Source organism: Rhinopithecus roxellana, chromosome 16 (assembly GCF_007565055.1).
Source record: "Rhinopithecus roxellana isolate Shanxi Qingling chromosome 16, ASM756505v1, whole genome shotgun sequence".
Taxonomy (NCBI): Eukaryota; Metazoa; Chordata; class Mammalia; order Primates; family Cercopithecidae; genus Rhinopithecus; species Rhinopithecus roxellana.
Genome location: NC_044564.1, coordinates 51,143,982 through 51,156,999, shown reverse-complemented (window position 1 = coordinate 51,156,999; position 13,018 = coordinate 51,143,982). Strand labels below are relative to the sequence as shown.

The following is a 13,018-nucleotide window of genomic DNA, read 5'->3' as shown; positions in this document are numbered from 1 at the left end:
TATGGTTGACTTCATTATAACATTCCAAGAATAGGCTGTGAATTGCCAAAACTTGTCTAAGCAATTAAGGTGAAGATGCTGGAATGCCTTAGTTAAGAAGGAACCTAACAAGTCAGTGGGGTTATTAAATTTCTCATGAAAGGTAGGAGTTTCTTTTCCAAGCCATAACCAAGCTTGGAATAATTATACATCAGCTTACTGAATGCATAATTATTGATCACCTACCCTATGCCAAGCACTGTGTTAGGAGATTTTACAAAGGAATTCAGTAACTACCAAATATATTTAGGCAAGTGATTCAAAAATTAAAGAACCAAAATGAGATTGTCAAAACTATTATCTTATATTGTAAAACAAATATAACTTCTACAGTACTCAGACGATAGTTTTTTTATTTTATAGATTAATTTTAAACCATATGACAACATTAATAACATGTGTCTGTATATCATTTCCCCCCTTATATTTTATCCTATTGCTTTTTCCTAGAAGGCATAAAATAGCAACAGATCTAACACGTTTTATTTTTTTAGTGCTACTATAAATTTGAATACAGTTTGTATTAAGATGGTATCCTTATTTTAGAAGTAATTTAGCTTAGCCTAAAAGATGAAATACCTGGTTTGTGTCCATGTGATATTTTAGGGACAGAGAAAAGCTTTAAATGGATTGTGTGGGGGTCACAGTATTGGCCCAATGTTACCAAGTCTTTCTTGAGAAGTTTTGAGTCAGTTGTTTGCTTAGGTAATGAGCACAAATTTGCAGAGAGCCATGATATTCACTGGAAGCAACAGTGCCTGCTTTTGCTAATCTAGCTGGGAGAATGCACAGGCATATGCGTGCACACGCATGGGATGGCTGGACAATTGAAGGCAAGGGGTACATTATATTAAGCAAAATGATTTCAATATGCTGATTACATAAGGTTAGAAGGACTGGGCTTATTTTTGGCATCTTCACAACTTTTATAGTTGTCCAAGAGACTCAAATCTTCGTGAGCTCTCATTCAGGCTCATTGCTGCAGCCACATTGCTAGTGCATGAATTTTCTAAAATGTTACTGATACCAGGAGGTGGGTAGAGGGATTCCCTGGCTTCCGAGAATTTGGAGATAATCGTTTGGGATAATTTATGTGCTGTATTCTTGCTGGTTCAAGTGTTGAGCAAAGCTTGTGTTAAGTAGAAATAATTCCTTTGCATTTTACTTTGAAGTGTCAAGAGCATGAACTAATTGATGTGAACTTTCAATTTTTCCTGACGTCTTGCTCCCTCGTTTTTCACATTTGTTTGGTACTGTGTGTTGCCTATTATAAATACCAAATGTATTTAGGCAAGTGGTTTAAGAATTGAAGAGCCAGAAAGAAACTGTCAAAAATATTATCCTATAATGTAGAGTGAGTAAAACTTACAAAGTACTCAGGGCATAACCTTTTGTCTTACAGATTAATTTTTTTATGGTGGTAAAATATACATAACAAAATTTACCATGTTAACCATTGTTAGGTGTAACTTTATACAGATTAATTTTTAATTACTTTATAGATTATTATGCTCCTCATGTAAAAAGATAATTAAAAATTACCCATGTTACAAATATAATTATATTTGAATGGACACATAGATTACATTGACTGAAGTGCAAGAAAAAATATTTTTAGATATGTATTTGATCAGATGAAGGGATAATATTATATGGCACATTAAGATCTCATCCATTAAATATCACACCTGGATTTACTAAAAATTATTGAAAGTGCATTGGTAGTATCTTCAGTGCAAGTTTAAAAGTATTTCAGGGTTTCAAAGTAGTATGTATTTGAAAAATCTGAAAACAATATACCTAAGTTTCAAAATTTGGCTATGAATTTAAAAAAGCAGGGCTCCTAGACAAATTTTGGCACCTAAAGAATTGATTTACTACTTCTTGGACAAGTACTTTCTGAACATTAGTTATATACTGATTGACAAGTATGAAAAATGTATTCTGAGCTTTTTGGTATGTCAAATATATGAATAAAACTTTCTGGATTCCTGGTTACTGGGTGGTGCTAGAAGCTGGAGAGCATTTGTGTTTAATGAGAATTTCTAGATATTTGCCATTCACTTGGAAATTGGGTGGAGATTGGGCATGAATGAGATTTCATGCAAACTCAGGACCAATTCTGCACTCGAATCTGGTAGGCACAATGGCATTTGGAAAATAGGGGTCACTACTGAGGTCACTTGCTGATTTGTTTCATACCAGCTGAGTCAGTCTTTGGCCAGCCCCCACAGGAAAGGCAACTGGATATGCCAAAATGCCTCTAAACATTGAGATGTGTGCTGTGTGCATTTTTTGGGGGCAGGGAACTGGGGGCAGGAGTAACAGGGCACATTTTTATCTTAATTTATTCTTGTGGTTGATTTTTTCCTTGCAAAGAAGAATTTATAACTTGGTATCATTTATACCCACTGAGCACTTGAAAAGTTTGTAGTATCTTGATTGTGCCTTGATTTGTGATTTTTGTCAACAAATGGGCACTTTACTTCCCACATCATGTGTAGGGATATGATGGGCTTGTGATCAGAATTTCACGCTGTTAAGGTAGTGATTCTTTTTATGCTTCCAAGTATCTTTCATGAGTACAGTCAATGACATTTTCCTTTATTTTTCTATCTTTAGTGGAGATAGTGGACCCAGTGGATATCTATCTCAACCTCCTTCGGACCATCTTTGACTTTCATGCCATCAAGAGTTTGCTGACTGGGCCCAGCCAACTAAAGATTCGCGTTGATGCAATGCATGGAGGTAAGCTCATAGTTTTCTCCAAATCAGTGGGCAGGAAATATTGAGACCTCTACACCCGTTGGGTTTCAGAGGTTACGAGGAAAGTTGGATTCATAGATATTAACACAACATGTGTATGTTCAGATGTTTGGAATGTTCTGGAAAACTTCAGGACCCTTATTTCTGTCTTTGGATGTAAACAAAAACAAAAGTTGAACAGATGAGTTTGAGGTTATGCATGTTTGAGTGTGCAGTATAGTAAAACTGTTATTTATTTGATCATATGCATGGCATAAACAGTCAAATCGTTCAAGATTTATTATGAAAAAATCTGTACCCAACTCCTGTCTTCCCCCAGTTACCTTCCAGAGTTAAACTTTTTCAATTTTTTTCAGCTGTTTCTTTTTTGTATTTATCTCCCTATCATTAAATATTATGAATATACAGGCTCTTGTTGATTTTTCAGTTTTGAGCATTACTGATTTCATACTATGGAAACTGGAGCTGCAGCTCTTTTTCCCCCTCTCCACCCAGCATCCACCTCTCCACCCACCCTCTCCACCTACCAGTTAGGGAATCCAAGCATGCTTCCCTAATTATATCATCAGTTTGGTAAGATCAGTATCTAGTGTTTACATTACCACAACACAGCTGAGCCATGCAATATGCTATAATTATATTTCCTTCACAGTACAAGTTTTTGGTTTCCTTGGAAATAGCAATTGTCTTGTTTTCTCATTGCTTGGTTTTAATCAAGTGTATTTACCACTCTTAATCCTCAAGCTCTCCCCCAGTGTCTAAATCTCCCTTCACTTCATTTTCCTGGAGACTTTGATCTGCCCCACTCTGCACTGGTTGCTCTCTGAGCATGCTGCCATCATGGAATCTCCCTTTATCGTCATGGTAGTAATTCTTTTTACACATCTCTTATGTTGAATGTCCTTTTCCCTGGTTTCTTTGTCTGACACCTTGATTTACTCCTACATTTTGGAGGAACATGTTCTCCAGGAACTCTGTGAGAGAAAGCTCATGGTAGGTAAATATTTTGAGTATTGTATACCTGAAAAGTATCATGTATCTAAAATATATACAATAAAATATTGTATATATTTTATTCTATACTTGCTCTTGATTAATATTTGACTGATACGGAAATCTAAGTTGGATATTATTTTCCTTCAGAAGTTTGATGGCATTGCTCCACTGTATTATAGCTATTATATTAAACTTGAGAAATCCAATGGTGTTCTGATTTTTAATCCATTGTATTCCTTTTTCTTCTCTGGAAGCTTTTAGGACCTTTGACTTGTCTTCAGTGTTCCTCTGTTTTACAATAATGGATCTTAGTGTGGGACTCTATCTTTATTATGTTGGACACCTGATGGACCCTTTCAGTCTGAACACTTGTGCCCTTTAACTCTGGAAAAGTTTTTGAATTGCTATTTAGTAACCATTTTGGTTATTGTTCCTACTGAACTGATCCTTTAATTATTCTATTTCCCCTTCTCCTCCCCAATTTTTCATCTCTTTATTTTGTTCTACTTTCTGGGAAATTTCCTTGACTTTATCTTCCAGTCCTTCAGATCTACCATTATATTTTTAATTTCCCAAAACTTTTGTTTGTATTTTCCAAAGATTCTGTCTTTTAAAAATAGCATCCTAGTTATGTTTCATGGATACTATATCTTTTTAAACTTAAGTTTACTGAGGTATAATTTATATACAGTAAATTTACTCCTGGTAGGTATACAGTTTGATAAGGTTTAATCAACATATACAGTCATGTAACCAGTATCACAATCAAGATAGAACATTTCCATTACCCCAAAGAGTTTTTTGCAGCCCTTTGTAGTCAAACCTCTCCCCTTATCCCCAGCCCCTGGCAACCACTCATCTGCTTTCCGCCCCCATGGTTTTGCGTTTTCAGGAAAGTTATATAAATAGAAGCATACAATATGTTGCCTTTTGCTTCAAGCTTCTTTCACTCAGCATAATAATTTTGATAAACATTCTTGGTGTTGCAGGTATCAGTAGTTGTTCCTTGTTACTGCTGAGTACAATTTCATTGTGTTGTTGATATACCACAATTTGCTTATCCATTCACTGATTGATTAAAATTAGGTTTCTTTTTTTTCTAGTTGTTGGCTATTACAAAGAAAGATACTGTGAACCTTAGTGGACAAGTCTGTATGTTTTCATTTGTCTTGGGTAAACAGCTAGGAATGGGATTGCTGAGTCATATGATATGTGTATGTTTACCTTTATAAGAAATGACCAAACCGTTTTCCAAAATACCTGTACCATTTGCACCACTGGCAATGTATGAGGGCTCCAGTTTATCTGTATCTTCACTAATACTTGGTACTGTCAGTCTTTTCCATTTTAGCCATTCTACTCTATTTTGTTAATCTCTATTAGGGTATTACTGATATATTTTTAAAAGTTTTATTCTCCCTGTATAATTTTTGTTTCCTCCAGGTTTCTCTTTACTTTTTGTTTATTTTCACCTCATCTCAAATACGTTCCTCAAAATTTTGGTGATCCTTGGCTTCCTGGCATATTTAAGAATGAGGCACTAAAAATCGGCTGGGAGCTCTGAGCCTGCTGTGGGTCTTCCCCATGGGCTTTACTCTAAAGGCTTCTGGCTAGGCTGTTCTGTTCTTTCTAGTTGGGCTGATCATATTCCTCAGGAAAAGAACTTCCAGGTTCTTGCCTTAGCATGATCTGGCCTACAGGGAAGACAGCTTTGCTGCTTTTTCCAAACAGTATGAGCAATGTTTCTGGGTTTCAGCCTCATTGCCTGGTTTATACTGTATGTCCATCTTTGAATCAATTACTCTGGCTAGGAGATGGAGGACACTGATTGGGCAGACCTAGGTCACCTCCTTAGTCTTAGGGAGGTGGGATTTAGCCATACCCAGACCCCATGAGCTGAGATATGGGGAAGGGAGTTTTTCTCCAATAGAAATCACAAATGCTGTATCCAGAGGAAGAGGAAATGTGTACTGGGCAGGCACAATCAAGAGATGTTCACTATTGGAGGATTTTGTGTTGTATTGGTGGAAAATAAGTGGAAAGCAGTATCTTTCAGATATTTCAGTTAGGAGGATTATATGCTGTTCCCCAAATGTGCCCTATGTTCTACCTCAGGCTCTGTTCGCTTGCTCATAGTGTTCCTTCTGTTTAGATGGGCTTCCCACTCCAAACCCAAATCCTTGTCAACTTTATATTATTCCTTCAAGTTCCACCAGAAGTGCTGCTTCTTCCTTGAAGCCTTATGTGTGGTTATCACTTCTCTTAAGCCATTGGATATAATTATTTCATCAATGTGCATTGTTTAGTCTTACCACTGCAGTCATTCATCTGCAGCTTTTACTCATCCCACTACTAGATTACAAGCCCAGGAATGTAGAAACTATGTGCTTTGCACCCCTTCAATATGATCCTTTCATTTCCTAGCAGAGCAGCTCTATGTTAGGCACTCCATAATGTTCATTGAACTGGAAAATACTATTCCTTGGCATGTATTTTGGTAAAATGTGCTTGTTTTTATATGCTTCAGTGGTTTATAGTGTTTAATTATATACTTGGCAGAGTCCAAATGATTGCAGAGACAAAGAACATTGCTAGAGCCCTTTAATACTTTTGCGTATGTTCAGCTAAAGCTTTTAATACATGAAAAGCAACAGACAATGAATCATTATTACGTAGCTGATTTCTTTCTGGCAACATTTTAGAAAAGTTTTGGGAGAAAAAATTTATGTAACTAGATGATTGAATACATCTTCTGTATTCCTACCACAGTAACTAGCACATAGTAGATGCTCAATAAATAGTAGTTCAAGCAAATATCATTCTCTATTGTGTCTTTAAAAAGATTGTAAATTTTATTTTTCTTCTGAGTTATTAAATTGTGTTTCCTATACTATTCAGAACAAAATACTCTGGGGAGAAGTTTCTGCAAATATTTAATATTGCTGTGTATCTATTTTCAGTTATGGGACCTTATGTGAGAAAAGTTCTGTGTGATGAGCTGGGGGCCCCAGCCAATTCTGCAATAAACTGTGTTCCCCTGGAAGACTTTGGAGGGCAGCACCCTGACCCAAACCTGACATATGCAACAACTCTTCTGGAAGCAATGAAAGGAGGAGAATATGGATTTGGAGCTGCATTTGATGCTGATGGGGTAAGTAGGAAAGTTCTCTGTCTGCTGACACTTTGACCATATAATGAGCCATGAATTGGAAAGCAGAGAATTAATGAACACATCTGGAGCTAACATGTATGGGACATGTATGCCGTAACTGGCTCTGCATTTGCCCTTCTCTTTAGTGACTAAGTATTGCAATTAAATAACGATTACTTTTCTGAGGTCCAGATTTACATTATGGCATACAAAGGTTGTTTATTTAAATATATATATATTATTCAATAAATCTTTATTTATGGCTGGTGTTGTTGAAAGCACCAAGTTAAGAAATCAGCTATTTCTGCAAGAACCAGTGTTCTCTATTATGTTTGGGAGAAAGAAAGAATTAAGTGTTTGGGGGCTTCTAAAGCTTGAGCCACATTTCAACAGGTGGAACATATTCCTGGTGTGTCAAGATTCTGGGCCCTTGATACTCAGAGATTTAGAAGAATGTTTCCCATGCTCTCTTTGGCCTTGTTCAAGTTGTTAGGTTGTTAAATATAAGATGGCAATAAAGTGGATTGTGATGATTATAGGAATGGGCGGCTAGCAGATGCTTCTGTCCGATCATTTTTACGCATTCCTTCCTACAGGACCGTTATATGATCCTAGGCCAAAATGGCTTCTTTGTGAGCCCTTCTGACTCCCTGGCCATCATTGCTGCCAACCTCTCTTGCATTCCATATTTCCGTCAGATGGGGGTCCGCGGGTTTGGGAGGAGTATGCCAACCAGCATGGCCCTGGACAGGTAAGCAAGGATGTCACCGTGAAAAACTTTATGGTAGATCTTTGACGTCAATGTCTCTTTTGTTGGTTGCTGGCACTCACTCTCCCCTGCTCCATTTGGGAATGTGTTGAAAGCATGGGAACATGGTATAGTGTACTGTGTAGAAGCTGGAGAATCAGGTGGCCTGAGCTTAATTCTTGGTTCTGCCACCTACTAGCTGTGGGAATTTAGCAGACTTATTTAGTCTCTGTGCCTCAGTTTTCTTCTCTGTAAAATATGGATAGTAATAGTAATATCTTTATATGGACTGTTATGAAGTACAAATGAGGTGATTCATGTAGAACATTTAACATGGTGCCTCGTACATAGTAAATACTACATAAATGTTTAGCAACAAAACGTATTAACCTGAAAGTATGTATGTATAAGTAAGGGGGAAAAAGCATGGGTTTTGAGGTCAGATTATATTATGTTCAAATGCTAGCTTACAGCCTTATTAGCTCTGTACAAACAGAAAAATGATACTTCATAGGTTTATTGTAAGAATGAAATGAGACAGTGCATGGAAAATACCCAACAAGAGATTCACTCAGTAGGGTTCTAACTAACCCTATTAGGTTTCATTCTTCTTGCTGTATCCATCCCTCCCATCTATCACCCTGTATTATAAAACATTGAATTTCAGAATCTGACATTTTCAAACAGCATGTATTATTATAGAAACACTATATGTGCCTGGTGGAAAGTTAGAAAACACAAATAAGAAAATGTAAATATCATACCCCTTCCTTGGGTTACCTATGTTAATAGAAAAATTTATATTACTTACTGTATCTTTTTCTATACATATACATTATACACATATAATTAAAATTCATAATTAATATACATTATATATGCATATGTAATTTATTTGCCTTTTGTAATACTAAAGACATCAAAAGGTACATGGCTTGTCACCTGCTTTTTCTTTTCCATCAACAATCGCCAACTACCAATTAATAAATTTTGACCAGGCGTGGCGACTCACACCTATAATCCTAGAGCTTTGAGTGGCTGAGGTGGGAGGATCACTTGAGGCCAGGAATTCAAGACCAGCCTCGGCAACACAGCAAGACCCTGTCTCTACAAAAAAATTTTCTTTAATCAACCAGGTGTGGTGGCATATTCCTGTAGTCCCACACCAAATGTTGATGAGGATAGGAAGCAACCAGAACTCTCATACTTTGCAAACAAAAGTGTTAAAATGAAAGACAGTTTGGCAGTTTCTTCTAAAATGGAGCTTACATCTGACCAGCATTCCATTCCTAAATATTTACCCAAAAATAATGAAGATGTGTCCACAAAAAACCTGTATAATAAGATACATAGCTGCATGATTCATAATAGCTAATAACTGGAAACAACACAAATGTCCATCAACAGGAAATTGCAAAAATAAATGGTGATATATTTATACATTTGTATACTATGCAATAACAAGAAGGAATGAAATACTGACACATGCTGTGGGTGTGGATGAATAAAAATATATAAAATGATAAAAAGCCAGTAACAAACAAGTACATAATATATAATTCCATTTCTGTGAAGTTTCAGAACAGGTAAACATATATATGGCAATAGAAATTATGACAATCTTACCCTATGAGGGATAGGAAGAAGGCACAGGGAAACATTCTGAGGTGATGGGAATGTTCTGTCTTAATCTGGGTGGTGGTTACATGGATGTATGCATTTTTCAAAACTCATTGAATTGTACCTGTAAGATGCTGCATTTCACGGTATATAAATCTTACCTTATAAATAAATCAACACCATGAGAAAATAACCACAAAATCCAGAAAATGAGATTCTGTGGGACAAATTAGCAAGGCATGATGTCGCATGCCTGTAATCCCAGCTACTTGGGAGGCTGAGGCAGGAGAATCACTTGAACCTTGGAGGAGGAGGTTGCAGTGAGCCGAGACCACGGCATTGCACGCCAACCTGGGCAACAAGAGAACACTGAGGGAAAATTTGAGTATGATCTTGGTTTCAGATGACAAAAAAATTATTTATTTATTTTAGAGAAAGGGTCTCACTCTGTTGCCCAGTCTGGAGTGCAGTGGTATGATCATAGTTCACTGTAACCTTTAACTGCTGGACTCAAGCAATCCACCCACCTCAGCCTCCTGAGTAGCTATGACTACACGTGTGCCATCATACCCAGTTAATTTTAAAAGCATTTTTTTGTAGAAATGAGATCTCGTTTCTACAAAAACGAGTTTGAGACCTAGGCTGGTCTCAAACTCCTGGCCTCAAGTGGTCTCCTTGCTTCAGCCTCCCCAAGTGCTAGGATTATGGAAATGAGCCTCTGAAACTGGCTACTTTTAATCTTCTTCTTAGTATCTTTTGATGAGCAGAAGTTTTAAATTTTGATGAAGTCCAGTTTATTTTTTCTTATTATTAATGGATTATATAGTTATTATATATGTCTTTTTCCACTACAAGAAATTTTTGCTTACCCCAAGGTCAGAAAGGTATTTTCTCTATATTTTCTTCTGGAGTCATTGCAGTTTTAACTTTTCTTATGTCTATGATGATTTTGATTTAATTTTTGAGCATAGTATAAGGTAGGGGTCAAGGTTCACTTATTTCCCTTATCCAGTTGTTCCAATCCTATTTTTAAAAAAGAATTTTCTTTCCCCTGAATAGCCTTGGTACCATTATTAAAAATCTGTTGACCATATATATGTAGATCTATTTCAGGATTCTCTCTTCTATACCACTATCTATTCGTTGATTTGTATGTAAATATTACACTGAAATCAGGTGAACTCTCCAACATGTTTTTCTTCTTTGTCAAATTAAAGGGAAATTATATGTTCTAGGTCCTCTGCATTTTATTTCATTTTAGAACCAACATCTCAGTTTCTACCAGAGCCTACTGGGATTTTGATTGGAATTATATTGAATCTGTAGAGCCATTTGGGGAGAATAGTATTTTAATAATATTGAATCTTCCAATCCATGAATATGGTATATCTCTCTATTTAGGTTTTCTTTAATTTCTCTTACCTGTATTTCGTAATTTTTAATGTAGTGATCTTACAAAATTTTTGTTAAATTTATTTCTGAGGAGTTTCTTTATTTTGATGCTATTATAAATGTTTTATAAATTTAATTTTCCAGTTATTTGCTGCTAGTAATTTTTTGTAAATTGACCTTGTATTCTTCACTAGAGGGGAGAAGAATCACCTACCTTTTGGATTCCTCCCACTCTACTTGTCTCCCTGGGGTGATATGGACATTAAGTCCATGATGGCGAACTAAACTCACTTTAAAATTCTTGCCTAACAGTACCAAAGAGTGGTATGTGATTCCATGTTTTCTCCCATTTACCTTTGTCTACACCCTTCCTTAAAAAAAAAAAAAAAAAGACTCCGTAGAATTGTAGGGAACAAAGCAAAAATGGGACCATTTCTAGAAATTGAGAACTCAGAGTAATGTAGGATCCTGAGTGCTATGTAGGGTATTTAATAATATGGGAGTGGCCGGGCGCGGTGGCTCAAGCCTGTAATCCCAGCACTTTGGGAAGCCGAAATGGGCGGATCACAAGGTCAGGAGATCGAGACCATCCTGGCTAACCCAGTGAAACCCCGTCTCTACTAAAAAATACAAAAAACTAGCCGGGCGAGGTGGCGGGCGCCTGTAGTCCCAGCTACTCGGGAGGCTGAGGCAGGAGAATGGCGTGAACCCGGGAGGCGGAGCTTGCAGTGAGCTGAGATCCGGCCACTGCACTCCAGCCCGGGCAACAGAGCGAGACTCCATCTCAAAAAAAAAAAAATAATAATAATAGTATGGGAGTATATTTAACCGTTCCACTTAAACAGAATCTTACAATTTAGAAAGAATTTGTAACATATCATCTCACTTGATCTTTGCAATAATTTTGTGAGGTAATTGAGATAGGCATTACTCTCCTCACATTAAAGATGTTAAACCAATGATCAGAGAGCTTAAGTGACTTGTACAAGGTCACACAGTGAATTAAAAATTGACTCAGGATTTGAAACTAGATCTTCTGATAATACGGTATGACTGTATCTGCCCAGTAACTATAATTGGATCAAAAGGGTCCCTGATAAACCAGTTGAGAATATTGTTCCCTGTGGGTTAGCAAATAACTTTCCAAAACATGGCTGGGGGAAGCTGGTTTCATTCTGACAACAAAAACCATTTGTCCTTGTTTCTTGTGGAAATTTCCCAGTAGTTCTTTATTTCACTTTACGCCCCCCACTTCTCAATAAATATCTGTTTCAGTCAGAAACCAGAGGCCTTGCTTAGAAATTTCACAAAGGACCTGTTCTGACATGTAAGTGACCGTTTAAAAGGATTATTCATGCTTGCTGGTTGGGATTCAGAATTCTGTGGGGCTCTGACGTGGCGATTTGTTCTGGGTATTTGATCTGTTGTGTAGGTCCCAGGTGGATTCTCATGATGGACACTTTATAAGCTTCTTTCTTCCTAGGTAAAATCAATGCAGCTTCAAAATTTTAACCTTGACAATGGCTTCCCATATAGCTTATTTTTTAAAAATTAGTAAAATTATAGGAATGTGCCCCTAAATGCCGGGCCCTGGAAGAATAACAACGGAGGACACAGTTGAAACCCATTAAACGACACACTTGCCTAAACTCCTGGGATTCCAGAATAAGGGGAGGCCTGTACCCTTGAGACTGATGAATTATTCAGACAAACTTTCATTGTTCACAGATAATTGTGGTTCCCCAAGGGAAGATTTTCAGTGTCTTTAATTTCTACTCTTACAGTGTCACTAAAACAAGGATTCCATTTAGCCCAGAATAATACAGTTTCAGTCTTGAAAATGGCATTCTTTTGGGGCTTTGTCATTCTGAATGTGTCTGATTTGTGGTTGCAGATGAATCTGTGTTGCTGAAACATTTTGGTTCAAATGATTTCAGAAGTAAAACACATTGAAAGTATGTTTGCGGCCTGAGGTCCATCTCCACCCCATGTGGAGGTATTAAATAATCCTTTGTGTCATCATCCTTCAATAATATTTATGAAGCACCCATCTGTGCTTGGGGCTGTGCCGAATTCTGTGCAAAACAAGGCAAATGCACACAGACTCAAGCCCTACTCACTAGACATATTTACAGTCTCAAACAAGGCTAGCATCCTTGAATACATCCCAAGAAGCCAGATCTAAAAAGTATGTTTTGACTATGAAAAAGGCCATCCAAGGTCCACCACCCATAAACATGGTGGTGAATGGATTAGAGCTCATCTACCCTCTATTTGCTCTTATGCCACCCCTATGGTTCACCATT

General features: G+C 37.0%; 1 protein-coding gene across 4 annotated transcripts in view; it reads left to right on the top strand.

The window, feature by feature from the left end:
• Window positions 1-13,018, top strand: part of PGM5 (phosphoglucomutase 5) — a 180,495-nt gene that overhangs the window by 28,802 nt on the left and 138,675 nt on the right. For all 4 annotated transcript variants that reach the window (XM_030920218.1, XM_030920217.1, XM_030920219.1 and 1 more), the window contains exons 5-7: window positions 2,662-2,787; window positions 6,762-6,952; window positions 7,549-7,703. In XM_030920218.1, the coding sequence (XP_030776078.1) occupies window positions 2,662-2,787; window positions 6,762-6,952; window positions 7,549-7,703 (472 nt within the window). The remainder of the gene's footprint in view (window positions 1-2,661; window positions 2,788-6,761; window positions 6,953-7,548; window positions 7,704-13,018) is intronic.